Source organism: Lichenostomus cassidix, chromosome 26, assembly GCF_008360975.1.
Source record: "Lichenostomus cassidix isolate B80296 chromosome 26, HeHo_3.0, whole genome shotgun sequence".
In the NCBI taxonomy this organism is placed as follows: domain Eukaryota; kingdom Metazoa; phylum Chordata; class Aves; order Passeriformes; family Meliphagidae; genus Lichenostomus; species Lichenostomus cassidix.
The window spans coordinates 981,068-993,738 of record NC_139506.1 but is presented as its reverse complement, the minus strand read 5'-3'; the positions used below and the strand labels follow the sequence as shown (position 1 = coordinate 993,738).

Sequence of the window (12,671 nt, the reverse complement as noted above, 5' to 3'; positions counted from 1 at the left end):
CCCATTTTTGTCAGAAGGAAGCTCTGCTGTACTGATTCTAAAGTAAAAAATGAACATTAGTGTAAAATCAAAAAATCTGTCACAAAAATCTGCAAAAACCTGACTTTTCCCCACTCTGTTCTTCTAAACAACACTTTGTCTCTTATTTGCACTGAAATGTTAATGAATAAAGTCAGAGACTCATGACTTAGTTATTTCTGAAATGGCTTTATCATCCCCCAGCCCACTTGTGGAACATGGTAACAAAACAGATTGTAAGCATTGTCTGTCCTGGACTTCTTTCCTTTTCTCCATCAATGGGCAGTTCTTAGGAGAGATCTGTCACTGAGGGGCAGTAGAAACTTCTGACATCACTCAGCTCAACTCTGCTTTTGTGAACATTAGGGGTGGAATGAGGAGGGAAGATTTCTGGTGAGAGCTTTCCTCCTCATTCCTGCTGAGCTGCTGAGAGGTCAAGCAGTAGTGAACCGAAGGAGAGAAGCCCTAGAGGAGTGAACTTAAGGAATAAGAATGGATAGGATGAAATGACCCCTAATGTACTATTTAAAATGAAATATATATTACTTCAATATATTAGGAATGTATTTTTGTACCACAAATTTCTTGTGTAGTTACTGTGACCAGCTGAAGATCTCCGAGAGCACCCACGTGTTGCAGCCTTTCCTTCCCAGCATTCTGGATGGTCTGATCCACTTGGCAACTCAGTTCAGCTCCGAGGTGCTGAACCTGGTGATGGAGACACTGTGCATTGTGTGCACAGTGGACCCAGCATTTACAGCCAGCATGGAGAACAAGATCTGTCCCTTCACCATTGCAATATTCCTCAAGTACAGTAACGGTACGCATTCCACTTATATTCCCAAAGGACAGCTGGTTTAGCTGTTGTGTCCTGCTGCTGAAAACTTAATCAATGGTCATTGAATAAACATTGATTCCTGTGGTAAAGGTAGAGGGGAAACTTGCTGCTTTGCCCAGCCAAAATGGTGGTGGCACAAATTGAGAGATGTGTGTGTGTTTTAGTAAATGGTGCTTTCTCTCTGCAGATCCCGTTGTTGCTTCTCTTGCCCAGGATATTTTTAAGGAGCTAGCTCAAATAGAAGCCTGCCAGGGTCCAATGCAGATGAGGCTGATCCCAACCCTTGTCAGCATCATGCAGGCCCCAGCTGACAAGATCCCTGCAGGGCTGTGTGCAGTAAGTGCTTCAGTGGGTCATGCCCAGGGCTGGAGGTGTTCCCTGTTCTATAACACACATGGTGGCTGCTCTGCCAGGGGCAGAAGGGCTGCTGTGGACATGCTTTGGAGCAATGGCTTCAGTCATTGGGGAACGTTTTGCTGTAGAGAAAAGGCATAGTGCAGGTGTAGGAAGAGGCTTCCAAAAGTTTGCTTTAAACTGTTCATCTGGCCTTCTTCCAGTCTCCACAGCATATCCCCAGTCATTTCGCTGTGACATTGCCATCTTTCAGCAGGAACAGTCTCCTCTCACAGCAGACTACACAACTGTTCCTTGCACTTCTTCCTAAGGTTTTTTCTGATTTATCCATCACATATGTATAAATTGGAGATAAATTATACAGGTGCCCTAATAAAAGATGAAGCATTGACTGTGTAGAGTGGTTGTATGGAATTAAACCCATAAACATCCATATCAATATGCATATAATCTGTTAATTGGTATGACTGTAACAATTGCTTATGGATAATTAAAATAAATTTAAATCAGTATATCCAAAATGGAGCAAGTCAGCTAGAGCAGTTCTCTGGCTGTTCTGATTAGCATGCATCTGTTCCCTGTTTTTGAGTGGTGATACTGCTTTTAATGTTGGAACTGTCTTGGGAGCTTCTATAGCTCACACCAGTGGTGCTTGGGTGTGTGAATCCAGGGTCCTCAAATTTAAAAAGTATTCTAGACTGTAAGTTCAGGGTGTGATTGCAGCAGTGGCCACATCACCGTAGTTCAAACATCACCTTTGATGTTTGCAGCAGGGGAGTGTAGTGCTGCCTTCATGTTCTGTGGCTGCTGCTATGACAGTTTGTGCTTTCTTTTCAGACTTCTATTGATATACTGACCACAGTTGTGAGGAATACAAAACCCCCTCTGTCCCAGCTCCTCATCTGCCAGGCATTCCCTGCAGTGGCACAGTGCAGCCTGAACACAGATGACAATGCTACTATGCAGGTATCCCTGTGGGGAGGTGAGGCAGGTAACACTGTGGGGAGGGGGAGGATTGTGGGGCTGTGCCAGTCCAAAAGAGGTGGCACAGCCTTTGAGGGAGCCCAGGCTGTGCTTGCCAGTTGGTCTATCAGCACCCACCCAAGAGCCTCTGCCACATCCATTTTGCCATGAAAGTATTGTTGTTCAGGGCTTGCAGTGACTTTTCCTGATCATTCCTGAATGTGGAGAACTACTGCGAGTAAGGCATCAGACTGGATGTTTTTCCTATTTTAGTGCACTGGAGCATGTTAAAAAACCAACCAACCAAAGCCCAACAAAAAACCCAATAAAAAAACCCCAAACAACCAAACGAACCTGTAGTGCTTTTCTTCCTCCACAATAACATTTATCACACCTGGGAATGGTAGGGGCTATATTCAGGAACATGCACAGGCACAGGGCAGAAAAAGCCCTCCTAGCCCTCCCTCTCCTCCTTCAGCAGCTTTCTGCTATACTCCTTTAGAGGGAAGGAGAAAGCAAACTTCTTTTTGACTGAGCCAGGTGTGGGATGGAGGGAAGGCAGGGAATCATCTCCAGCATCAGTACTGTGCTTGCTGGCAGGCTTGACTATGTCCTGATGTCTTTGGAGTATTTAAGCAAGAAGGAAAAAGCATCAGAGGCTAGAAGTGCAGGGAGCCTTTTCATTCCAGGTCCTAGCTGCCATATGAATTACAAGGCTGGTTTCATTCCATGTGTAAGGAGTTCCATAGTGGCAGCTACCCTTTGCCATGTGAATACAGACCATGGTCTTTCCCTAAACAACAGACCAGTAAAAATAGGCTAGAGGCCAGCAAGGAGAGATTGTAGACCTGCACATTGATTGCTTTGCTGGATCTTTGTGCTAAGAAGAATTCAAAAGGACTGCAGCTGAGCTGTGTTTTGTTCAGGCCACACTTCTCTGTCTTCATCTCACGCTTGCTAGAACCTCTTTGAATTTCTTTGGGTACCAAGACTGGCACAAAATTGCAGCTGCTTCAGGTTGTTGTTGTATTTATTAATTATCTTGCTTGCTGCTGACTGGGCAGCAAGGAGTTGTGTATTTGATAGTGAGGTGAAGTCTGTAGAAGTTATTTGTAAATCTTTAACAGGTGCCACCAGTTTTCCCCTCATTTTTATCTTGGTTCAGAGTGATTTTGGGGCAGTGGAAGGGGACATCTCCCTGTGCCTGCCCATTCGCTTAACCCACTGCTTGTCTCTGCAGAACGGCGGTGAGTGCCTGCGTGCCTACGTGTCGGTGGCGCTGGAGCAGATCGCGCAGTGGCACGACGAGCAGGGCCACAATGGGCTCTGGTATGTGATGCAGGTGGTGAGCCAACTCCTGGACCCACGGACCTCAGAGTTCACTGCTGCCTTCGTGGGCAGGCTGGTCTCCACTTTAATTTCGAAAGCCGGGAGTGAGCTGGGAGAGAATCTGGACCAGATTCTGAGAGCGATCCTGAGTAAAATGCAGCAAGCGGAGACACTCAGTGTGATGCAGGTGAGCAGGCTGGGCACCCAGGAGAGTGAGGAGAAGCACCAGGAGAAGAAATTGTCATAATTTTCTTTCATTCTGTGCCTGATTATTTATGGCTCGTGCAATTGGAGGGTCTGTGTATCCTCTTGAAGTAGTCAGGAAAATGCCTACTCTGATCAGAGAATCATGCAATCTCCTGAGTTAGAAGAGACCCAAAAGAATCATTGAGTCCAACTCAGTCCCACTCTGTTCAAACACTCCTGGAGCTCTGGCAGCCTTAGGGCTGTGACCATTCCCTGACCACCATCAGGGAGAAGAACCTTTTCCTAATACCCAGCCTAACCCTCCTGTGACACAGCTCCATTCTGTTCCCTCTGGTCCGAAACTTTTTGGTTTTGGATTACAGGGTAAGCAAAGTTCTTGTGGGTAAGCTGTAAAGCACCTTCACTGCCCTTCACCTCATGCCCTTGTATTTGCAAGCCTTCTTTGGAGGCATGGAAGTTGCCTCAGTAGGAATGCTATAGCAAAGACAGCATGTCTTTTTGAGTGGATCTGTTCTGTATTCCAAGGATAAATTCCTGGGACTTGAGACAAGGTCAGCTGACAAGGTCAGCTTTTGGTAGATGGGAGGTGTAGTTGGCCTGAGTCAGATGAGAGACCAGATCAAGAGCATCACCATCTCTTCTAGCCTTGACCTACTTGTAGTGACACAGTTTTCTGGAGTGATTTTTTTTCCCAGTGGTCTTCATTCTCTCTCCTGTCTTTTTTGTCTGTGCCCTCAATATAAAACAGCTCGTGCTGGCTGCCCTGGTTCCTCGGTAGCAGCTGGGGGAAGACGTTTTGCTGGCACTGCTGAGCAAGATCCCATCTCTGCCCCCAGTGCAGCACTCAGCTGAGCTTCACTCTGCTATAACCATCTTATCTTATTGCTCTGATTTTTGAATGTGCATTTTTCAAGCCAGCACATGATGCCACAACGGCCATTCCAATGTCAGCAGATCTCACCTGCTTTAGGATTTTTTACTCTTGGATACACTGATGATTGTTAACTGTTTGGAATGGCTCTTACTTTGCTTGGTTTTGGATTTAAAAGATATGGAAGTTTAAATCTGAAGCAGTCCCATGCAGCCCTTGTAGCCAAGCCTATTGCAATGCTGGATCTCTTCCCTGTATTAGCATGGAAGATGGGCCTGTGGAGATGGGCAGCTTTTCCCTGAGGAAGGCTGCAGAGATGCCCTCAGTCTGGGAGAATGACTTTTAGATGTACACAGCAAATGAGTTCTGCCCCTGGTCTTTAGTAGTCAGACTGTAAAACTGCATCTTGTAATGAAATGTTTTCAAAAGTTGCAGTTCTTTCCCTAAAATCACGTTCAAAATACATTAAGAATTGGGAAGGTGCTACTGAGTGATGATGTGATGGTGTTTATTGCCTGCACTTGTAGCACAGTGTTTTGCAGCTGGTTGTACTTTCCCTTCCTCCTGGGGTTGGTTAGCACAGCCTTCACTCCTGCAGGGAATCCAGTTCCTTAAATATTTGATAGAACATTTCCAGGTATTAAATTATGTACAGCTAACATTGCCTTTCTCCTCCTGCAGTCCCTGATCATGGTGTTTGCTCACTTGGTTCACTCACAACTGGAGCCACTCCTGGAATTCCTGTGTAGCCTGCCCGGCCCCACTGGCAAGCCTGCCTTGGAGTTTGTGATGGCCGAGTGGATGAGCCGGCAGCACCTCTTCTACGGGCAGTATGAAGGCAAAGTCAGGTGGGATCCACAGATATAGCTGTTAGCTGCCCCCATCCCATTGCCATTCAGTGCTGGCTGTAGGGAAGGGGAGCTGGCTCACATGGGAGCAGTGTGTGCCAGCATTGGGCAGAATTGCTGCTCCCTGCACTGTCAGTTCTGCTCAGGAGAGCTGTGGTAACTGGAGCAAGCTCTGATCTTCCTCATCAGTGCTCCTCCTGCTGCTGATGCTCCTGTGCTGGAGCAGAGAGACATGAGGGGGAAGGAGGTGTCTCTTGCAAACACGGGGCTGCTTTTGGGATTGACCTTCTGTGGATGGGATGAGAAGAGCTTCCACACATGGAATTTTCTTTGTAGACTACTTTAGAGTTCCAGGATGTTGTAGAGGGTTTCCTAAGAGAATCTGGTGATTTCTTCTTGTTTTATTGATCTGTTGAAGGTCAATCAAGAAATCATTTGCAACAGTTTTCTCTCCCTTTTGCTATAGGAGCATGTTTGTGTTCTGGTGGAGGCTGAGTGCTGTATTCCAAAGCATGGAATGCTCTGTATTCATGTAAATCTTGTCACAGCTACTGTATTTGGTTTTTCAGGAAGGATGAAGTCTCACAGACCACTCTTAGGCATCTCACCAGCTGTAACTCACTTCATAGTGTGTGTTGCTATGTTATTGTTATGGGCAGTCAAATAGCCTGTGAAATAAATAATGAGAAAAGCAGGTTCATGAATAATCTTGAAGGACAAGCGGCAGATTTGGGTACCTAGTGCTCTTTTTGTTCACACTTCGTTGGTGTCATCCCTAAGCCTGGCGGTTTGTCCCATTTTAACAGTGCAGGCCTGTCTGCAGGATCCCCTGAGACTTATGGCACAGTGAAAAGCCAAGGCTGACTGGGAAAACAAGGTTAAAGCTGATTGTTTAGAGTTGTGTTGTCCAAGATCAGAGCTATTGTGTATAGGTGATGCAACAGGGTTCCATACTGTATTAAACACTTGGATTTGATTGCTTGTGGTGACACCATGCATCAGTAACATAGTATAGCAAAAATGCTTGGTGTTTCTGTGTCCTGAGGAAAAACAGGGCCTCCTCTGAGGAGCCTCTTGTTCAGGGTTAGTAGAAGGACCCTAAAGACAGCTAACATCTTCTGTGTGCACAGTCCCCATCCACTGACGGCAGGCTGAAGGTCTTGGTGAAAGGACAGGAAAACTTTGGGCAGCTTGGGGTGGGCAGGTAAGACCTGGGTGCAAACTAGCAGAAGTCAGAGCCATAGTGTGGGGGGGAGAGAGGGCAAGAACTGAAAGCACAAAAAGAGTTCAGTTCCATGGAGCTCTGAAACTTCAGTATGAGATTTGCGGAGCCAGGATAGAGAGAGGTTTGGGGGTGCCCAGCATAGATTATCAGCCTTGGCTTGTAGTCAGCATATTCCTCAATGTGCTTGAGAACAGCCCAGAACTGGAGAAGGTTTGAAAGTGTGGAGTAGAAATCTGAGCAGCAGAGATGGAAAGAAGATGTAAAGGAGAGTAGCAAGTGGAAAGGTCTGAGTGTTCCAGAGCCGCAAAGGACCAGAAGTGAAAATGGGCACTGAGGCTGAAGAACAAGAGCAGATAGTGGCTGCAGGTCAGCCAAATCACTGCTTTCTTGCCACTGTTTTCCTCTTTAATTCCATCTTCGTGTGCACATGGTGCTGCAGGGGTGTGTTTAACCTGGTGGCCCTTCTGAACTGGAGAAACCCTTAATGTATGTGTGGATGTCTGTACTGTTGGTGGTGCTTAATCCAAAGCTTGGCCAGTTCCCAGCTTGGTGTGCAGGTCAGGAGCTGAGTCCAGTTTTGGATGCTGACATAAAGCAGGAGACATGGGAAAATTCTGTAATGCTTGTTTTTGGCAAAGATGTAGAAGAAAGGGCATCTGGGTGTCTGCTCTGGGATGTGTTCCCTGTTAGAAGGCAGCTATGAAAGCCAGACAGTTCAGGGAAATTCCCATCTGTAATTTTCCTATTCTCTGCTCCCAGCTCTGTAGCATTGTGCAAACTCCTGCAGTATGGCATCAACACAGATGACAAGAGACTTCAGGACATTAGGGTGAAGGGAGAAGAAATATTTAATATGGATGAGGGAATTCGGACACGATCCAAGTCAGCCAAAAGTAAGTAATCATTTTGCTGGATTTAACAGAGTTGCCTTCTTAAAGTAGATACAATGAAAGGCCTTAAATAGGTCTGGCAGATCACACAGAGCTATGGAAGACAGTGTCTTCAGAAGGTGCATGTTGGTTTTTAGAGCTAATCCATATATGATGTACTTAATATACCTGTTATTTACCTTAATTCTGCCAAAGACTGATTTGGAAGATTCCTGATATCTGATTTAATATAACTGGATGGGGTGATTATGGGATGGGGAGTTCTTCACTGCTATTTTGCATCATGAGACAGAATTGATAATTCCTGATGCCTGGCAGCTTCTCTGAGAGGGAAGTGTGTTTAGTGCATGCAGAGATTTAAAATAAAGGGGTGTCTTTGTTTCAATGAGACACTTTCACAAACAGCAATAATTCAAGAAGTTAGAGATTGCTTTTAAGGAAAGCTTGGCTAGTTCCCTGCATAAAACTTGTCTAATTTTTAATAGGTTGAACCCAAAGTCTTTGACTGGAGATTGCTGTTGAGATTAATCTTTTAAATCAGGGAGAGCAGAGCACTGGGCAGTTTTTCCCTGAGGAGTGAGCTCCAGAGGGAGGATGCTTGGGGGCTGCTGTCCTCAGCCATCAGTCAGACCTTGGTCCTGCCACATGCTGTGCTAGAGCTCATGTGTGACCAGTGGTGGGATGGGATGTGGTGGCTGTGCAGATCCCAAGTGGGAGCCTGTCCAGGCAGTCAGTGCTCCTTGAGCCTTCAGCTGCCGTGGACTTGGGGTTGGGAATGATGCAGTGAAGGACTAAGGAGATGAATAGGGGCAAACACTAGGGAGTTTAAGAGGTAAGTGTTGGTCACAAATCACTTGCTACCTAATTATTCTTGGCTTAAAAAAACCAAACCAACAAAGTCTGATGTCTGGTCAGACAGAAGAATGGCAACTGCCAGCATTTGAGTTAAACAAAGATTAATACTAGCATCAGTAAGAGGTAAAACTTATGCTCCCAGATTATTTGATAGGATCTTTACTTCTGTACTTAAGGGCAAATACACTGTCCAGCTGTCCCCGTGGAATAGTTAGGCCCTGCAGGAACACTAGTGCAGAAAAGTTGGAGTTTACAGTGCCTCAGAAAGGGCAGAGGCACGCCTGGGAGTACTGCACTGCTTGTTTACATGAAAGCATTGGTGGATGTGCAATGTACTTCGGGAAAGAAAGGTTGACTCCAGATTACTCCATTAAGCAGCCTGCAGTAGAGTCACACATTTATTCAGCTGTGAAGATCTTCCCCCTGCCCGCCTTTCACTCCGAATATGCAAGGTTGATATTGCTTTGAGATCTTTGGGGATGTAGGTCTAAAGGTATATGGAAAGAAGGTTTGGGGGTTTTATGTCAGTTGTTTTTCCCTCCCAACCTCCCTAACAAAAAAAACCCCACCCCAACAAAAAAGGGCCTGTTTTATAACTTAATTAAAAGCAGTCTGAATATATGTATTTTTTTCTCTTGCAGATCCTGAGCGCTGGACAAACATTCCTTTGTTAGTAAAAATCTTAAAATTAATAATAAATGAACTCTCTAATGCAATGGAAGCAAATGCATCTAGACAGACAACTGCAGATTGGAGCCAAGGTAAAATACTGGGTTTGCTTTTTCTCTTTGCATGGTTTAAATCTACTTGGTCTTCTCTTGAGAAGCATTTATGGTATAAGAACTTTGTGACAGTAAATCATGTATCTGTAACTACAAAGGCTTGAATAGTGATCCAGAGGACAAGCTCATAGAATCACAGAATCCCAGACTGGTTTGGGTTGGAAGGGACTTCAAAGCCCATCCTGTTCCACCTCCTGCCATGGTCCACTATCCCAGGGTGCTCCAAGCTCCATCCAGCCTGGCCTTGGACACTTCCAGGGATCCAGGGGCAGCCACAGCTTCTCTGGGCACCCTGTGCCAGGGCCTGACCAGCCTCACAGGGAAGGATTTCTTCCCAGTATCCCATCTAACCCTGCCCTCTGGCAGTTGGAAGCCATTCCTCTTTGTCCAAAGTCCCTCTCCAGATCTCATTTTGTTGTACAGTTCATCATCAGCACAACAGCTCTTCCTTCCCTGTGCTGTATTTTACATGCTACCAGTCTCTTCCAGGTAAAAACAAATAAAATGGGAGAATAAGATCAGTCAGTGTTGTGTATCCTTAGACCTGAAAATTATTTTTGGCTAGTTTGGAAGATGGTATCTGACTATGTGCCAATGAAATTATCCTTTCATGGTACATCTGGTTTGCTTGTCTTCCTACTTCAAGTGTCTGTTCTTGTTGTTGCCTTTTGCTTGGCTCCAGTTGTGGAATCATTCCAAAAGGGTAAGGAAGTTTGCAGGGCTTTCCCTTCATCCACCCACACATGCAGGGATGTGTTTGCCTACAAATTTCAGTCTCCTCTAGAGTGTTCACAGACTGGACCTCTTGGATTTGGATTATTTCTACAATTATTTTTTCTAAACAGATGATTCAAATGATATGTGGGAAGATCAGGAAGAAGATGAGGATGAAGATGAAGGTTTAGCAGGACAGTTCTTATCAGATATTCTTTCCACAAACAAGTATGGTGAGTAACAGCTCGAAAGTCCTTACTCAAAGCAATAATCAAGTAGGTGACATCCTAGTCAAAGTCTCCTTTCCTTGCCAGCAGCAAAACAAAGGCTGCAGGCATGGGGAAGGAATTCTGCTCTGGCATTATGAATAAGGACCTTGTAGAGAGGGCCGTGGCTTTGAGTAACGTGGGTTTTAAATTGCTGCATTATAAAATAACATCACCTGGGAGTTCCCATGCTGCACAGGCTTCATATTGCTGGGAGGTTCCTGCAGGCATTTCTTCTAAAGGGAAAATTGCTGCTCAAAGGTGTAGATGTGACATCGACATGACCTAGGGATGGGTGGGCTTGTTTATGGAGAGACCTTGAAGAACAAGTGCTGCGTAAAGGGATGAGCAGGTGCATTGTCTCTCAGTTTCGTGTAGCCTCAGAAGGCAGAACCTGGCAGGGAAACAGTGAGGCACACTGCTCACATTAGCTCAGAACTGGCAAAGTCACCCTCATATGGGATTAAGGCAGAAGATGCTGGTGCACAGAATTCTCAAACCTGCCTGTGAGTGTCCTGTGTGTGCTCAGTTCACCTGCGTGTTCCTCAAGCCCCCACTGACCCTGACTCTGGGGTTCAGTGGTTTCTATCACATGACCTAAATGAGTGAATATTCTGGATACAATTTTTTTCCCCCAGCAGTGCTGAAACTATTTACTTTTGGTTCCTTGGGTTTCAGTAGTCTAATAGAAAACTTCCTGAGATACTCTGCTCTGTTTGATGTTAAAACCTGCTGATTTGCCTCTGACAGATGAAGATTACTATGAGGATGATGAAGAGGATGATCCAGATGCATTAAAGGACCCTCTTTACCAAATAGATCTCCAGGTGATGCTCTAGAATGAGGGGTGTTATCAGATTGCTGTCATTCTCTATGAACTTTAATTTTTTCGTTGTTATACTTTAACAAATATTAAAGCACTGGAAACACCAGTTATTCGTTGTCATCCAGAAAGCACTCAGTTAATTGAAATTACTTTGGAAAGGGCTGAGTGTCCCAAGAATTTCTGGAGCTATTTTTCTTTATGGTTAATATCTCTGACTTGGAAATGGGAATGAACAAAACTTTGAACAGAAAGAAATGAGACTTTTCTACCCGTGAGTTTCACAGCTACTGGCAGAAGTCAGGAGTAGGTTGGAGAGAGAACATGACAGAATTTCATACTCCACTTGGAGATACTCCCACCCAGTCAGCTTGTGTTACACTTTGCTCCTGCTTTTCCCACCACCTGCAGCTGTTGATTAGCCCTTCCTTCTGCTCCCTACCTATTCTCTCTGCTCCAACCCTTCCTTCTGATTCCACTCCTCCTCCTGCATCACTCCTTTCTGTTCCCTTCAGTCGTGGGGTCTTACTTGGTGCATGTTGGGATATCTCTCCTGACACATGGAAGCAGCAGGATGTCCCAGGAGAATGGTGCTGACGGGGTTTTTCTGTCCCTCCCAGGCCTATCTCACCGACTTCCTGTGCCAGTTTGCACAGCAGCCCTGCTATGCCATGTTCTCTGACCACCTCAACGACAACGAGAAGCGAGTGCTGCAAGCCATCGGGATATAGACCCACTCCAGAGACCACACCCACCATATCTGAACAATAGGTTATTTTTGGCTAATTCCACGTTTTATGATTGAACGTAAAACATTTTCCAGTGTCTGCCTGCCTGGTCCAGGTAGACGATGGCCTCGTATTGAGCCTCATCTTAACACGCATCTGCTAAGGGAAGGAATCCTGAGAAAGCAGCAAGAACATTGCACATTGGTCTCACCACGGGAGCACTTTCATTTTCCACAGTAACTTTCCAGGAAGTTCTTAAAGATAAAAATAATGTGTCCTTAATATTTTTAAAAGGAAACTGTCTCTACCTGTGAAGAGGCACTTAACTGAGTTTCCCACAGCACAGTCGGACAGAGAAAGGAACTGGGTCACTCACAGATTGCTTGAGAAGTGGGAAGGTTGTTCCTCTTGGCTGTTGTTCCTCCTTACGTAACACAGGGTAAATATCTTGATCCTTCAATGTGACTTCTTTTATAGAACCACAGACTCTTTTCAGACCTGCCTGGATGGGATGAAGCCAATTCACAGGAGTTTGGAGGGGAAGCTGAGACAATAAACCTGAGTGCATATCTTCTTTCCTAGTGTGGATGGGGCTCTGTCACTCACATCTCCCATGGGAGCAGTTCTTCACTAACACTTGTGTGTGTGCACATGCTCAGAGGAAGCCACCACTTAAATTTCTGTTCCTGTGGCATGTGGCTATGAAAGACTGGTTTTCTGGAACACAAGGAGCCACAGTTTTTAGGGGGGAAAAAGAACTGATTGTATTTAACATATTTGCTCCATGACAGCCACTCTGAACTCCTTTGCTTTTTTCACACTCCTGTGTGTATTTTTATAGAGTGGTAAAATAACATTTGCAAACTGATTTCCCCATGAGAACAGTGTGATGTATCTCACAACACCTCTCTGCCTTTGGTTCCCTTTTGGGGGAAATGAAAATAAAACTATTAAAATGTA

General features: G+C 45.3%; 1 protein-coding gene across 2 annotated transcripts in view; it reads left to right on the top strand.

Annotated features, from left to right (window-relative positions):
- IPO9 (importin 9) overlaps positions 1 to 12,671 on the top strand; it is a 38,466-nt gene extending 25,795 nt beyond the window's left edge. For both annotated transcript variants that reach the window (XM_085083076.1, XM_085083077.1), the window contains 10 exons: positions 612 to 838; positions 1,044 to 1,192; positions 2,048 to 2,176; positions 3,414 to 3,689; positions 5,262 to 5,428; positions 7,413 to 7,546; positions 9,040 to 9,159; positions 10,026 to 10,127; positions 10,911 to 10,987; positions 11,604 to 12,671. In XM_085083076.1, the coding sequence (XP_084939202.1) occupies positions 612 to 838; positions 1,044 to 1,192; positions 2,048 to 2,176; positions 3,414 to 3,689; positions 5,262 to 5,428; positions 7,413 to 7,546; positions 9,040 to 9,159; positions 10,026 to 10,127; positions 10,911 to 10,987; positions 11,604 to 11,714 (1,492 nt within the window). In that variant the 3' untranslated portion in view covers positions 11,715 to 12,671. The remainder of the gene's footprint in view (positions 1 to 611; positions 839 to 1,043; positions 1,193 to 2,047; positions 2,177 to 3,413; positions 3,690 to 5,261; positions 5,429 to 7,412; positions 7,547 to 9,039; positions 9,160 to 10,025; positions 10,128 to 10,910; positions 10,988 to 11,603) is intronic.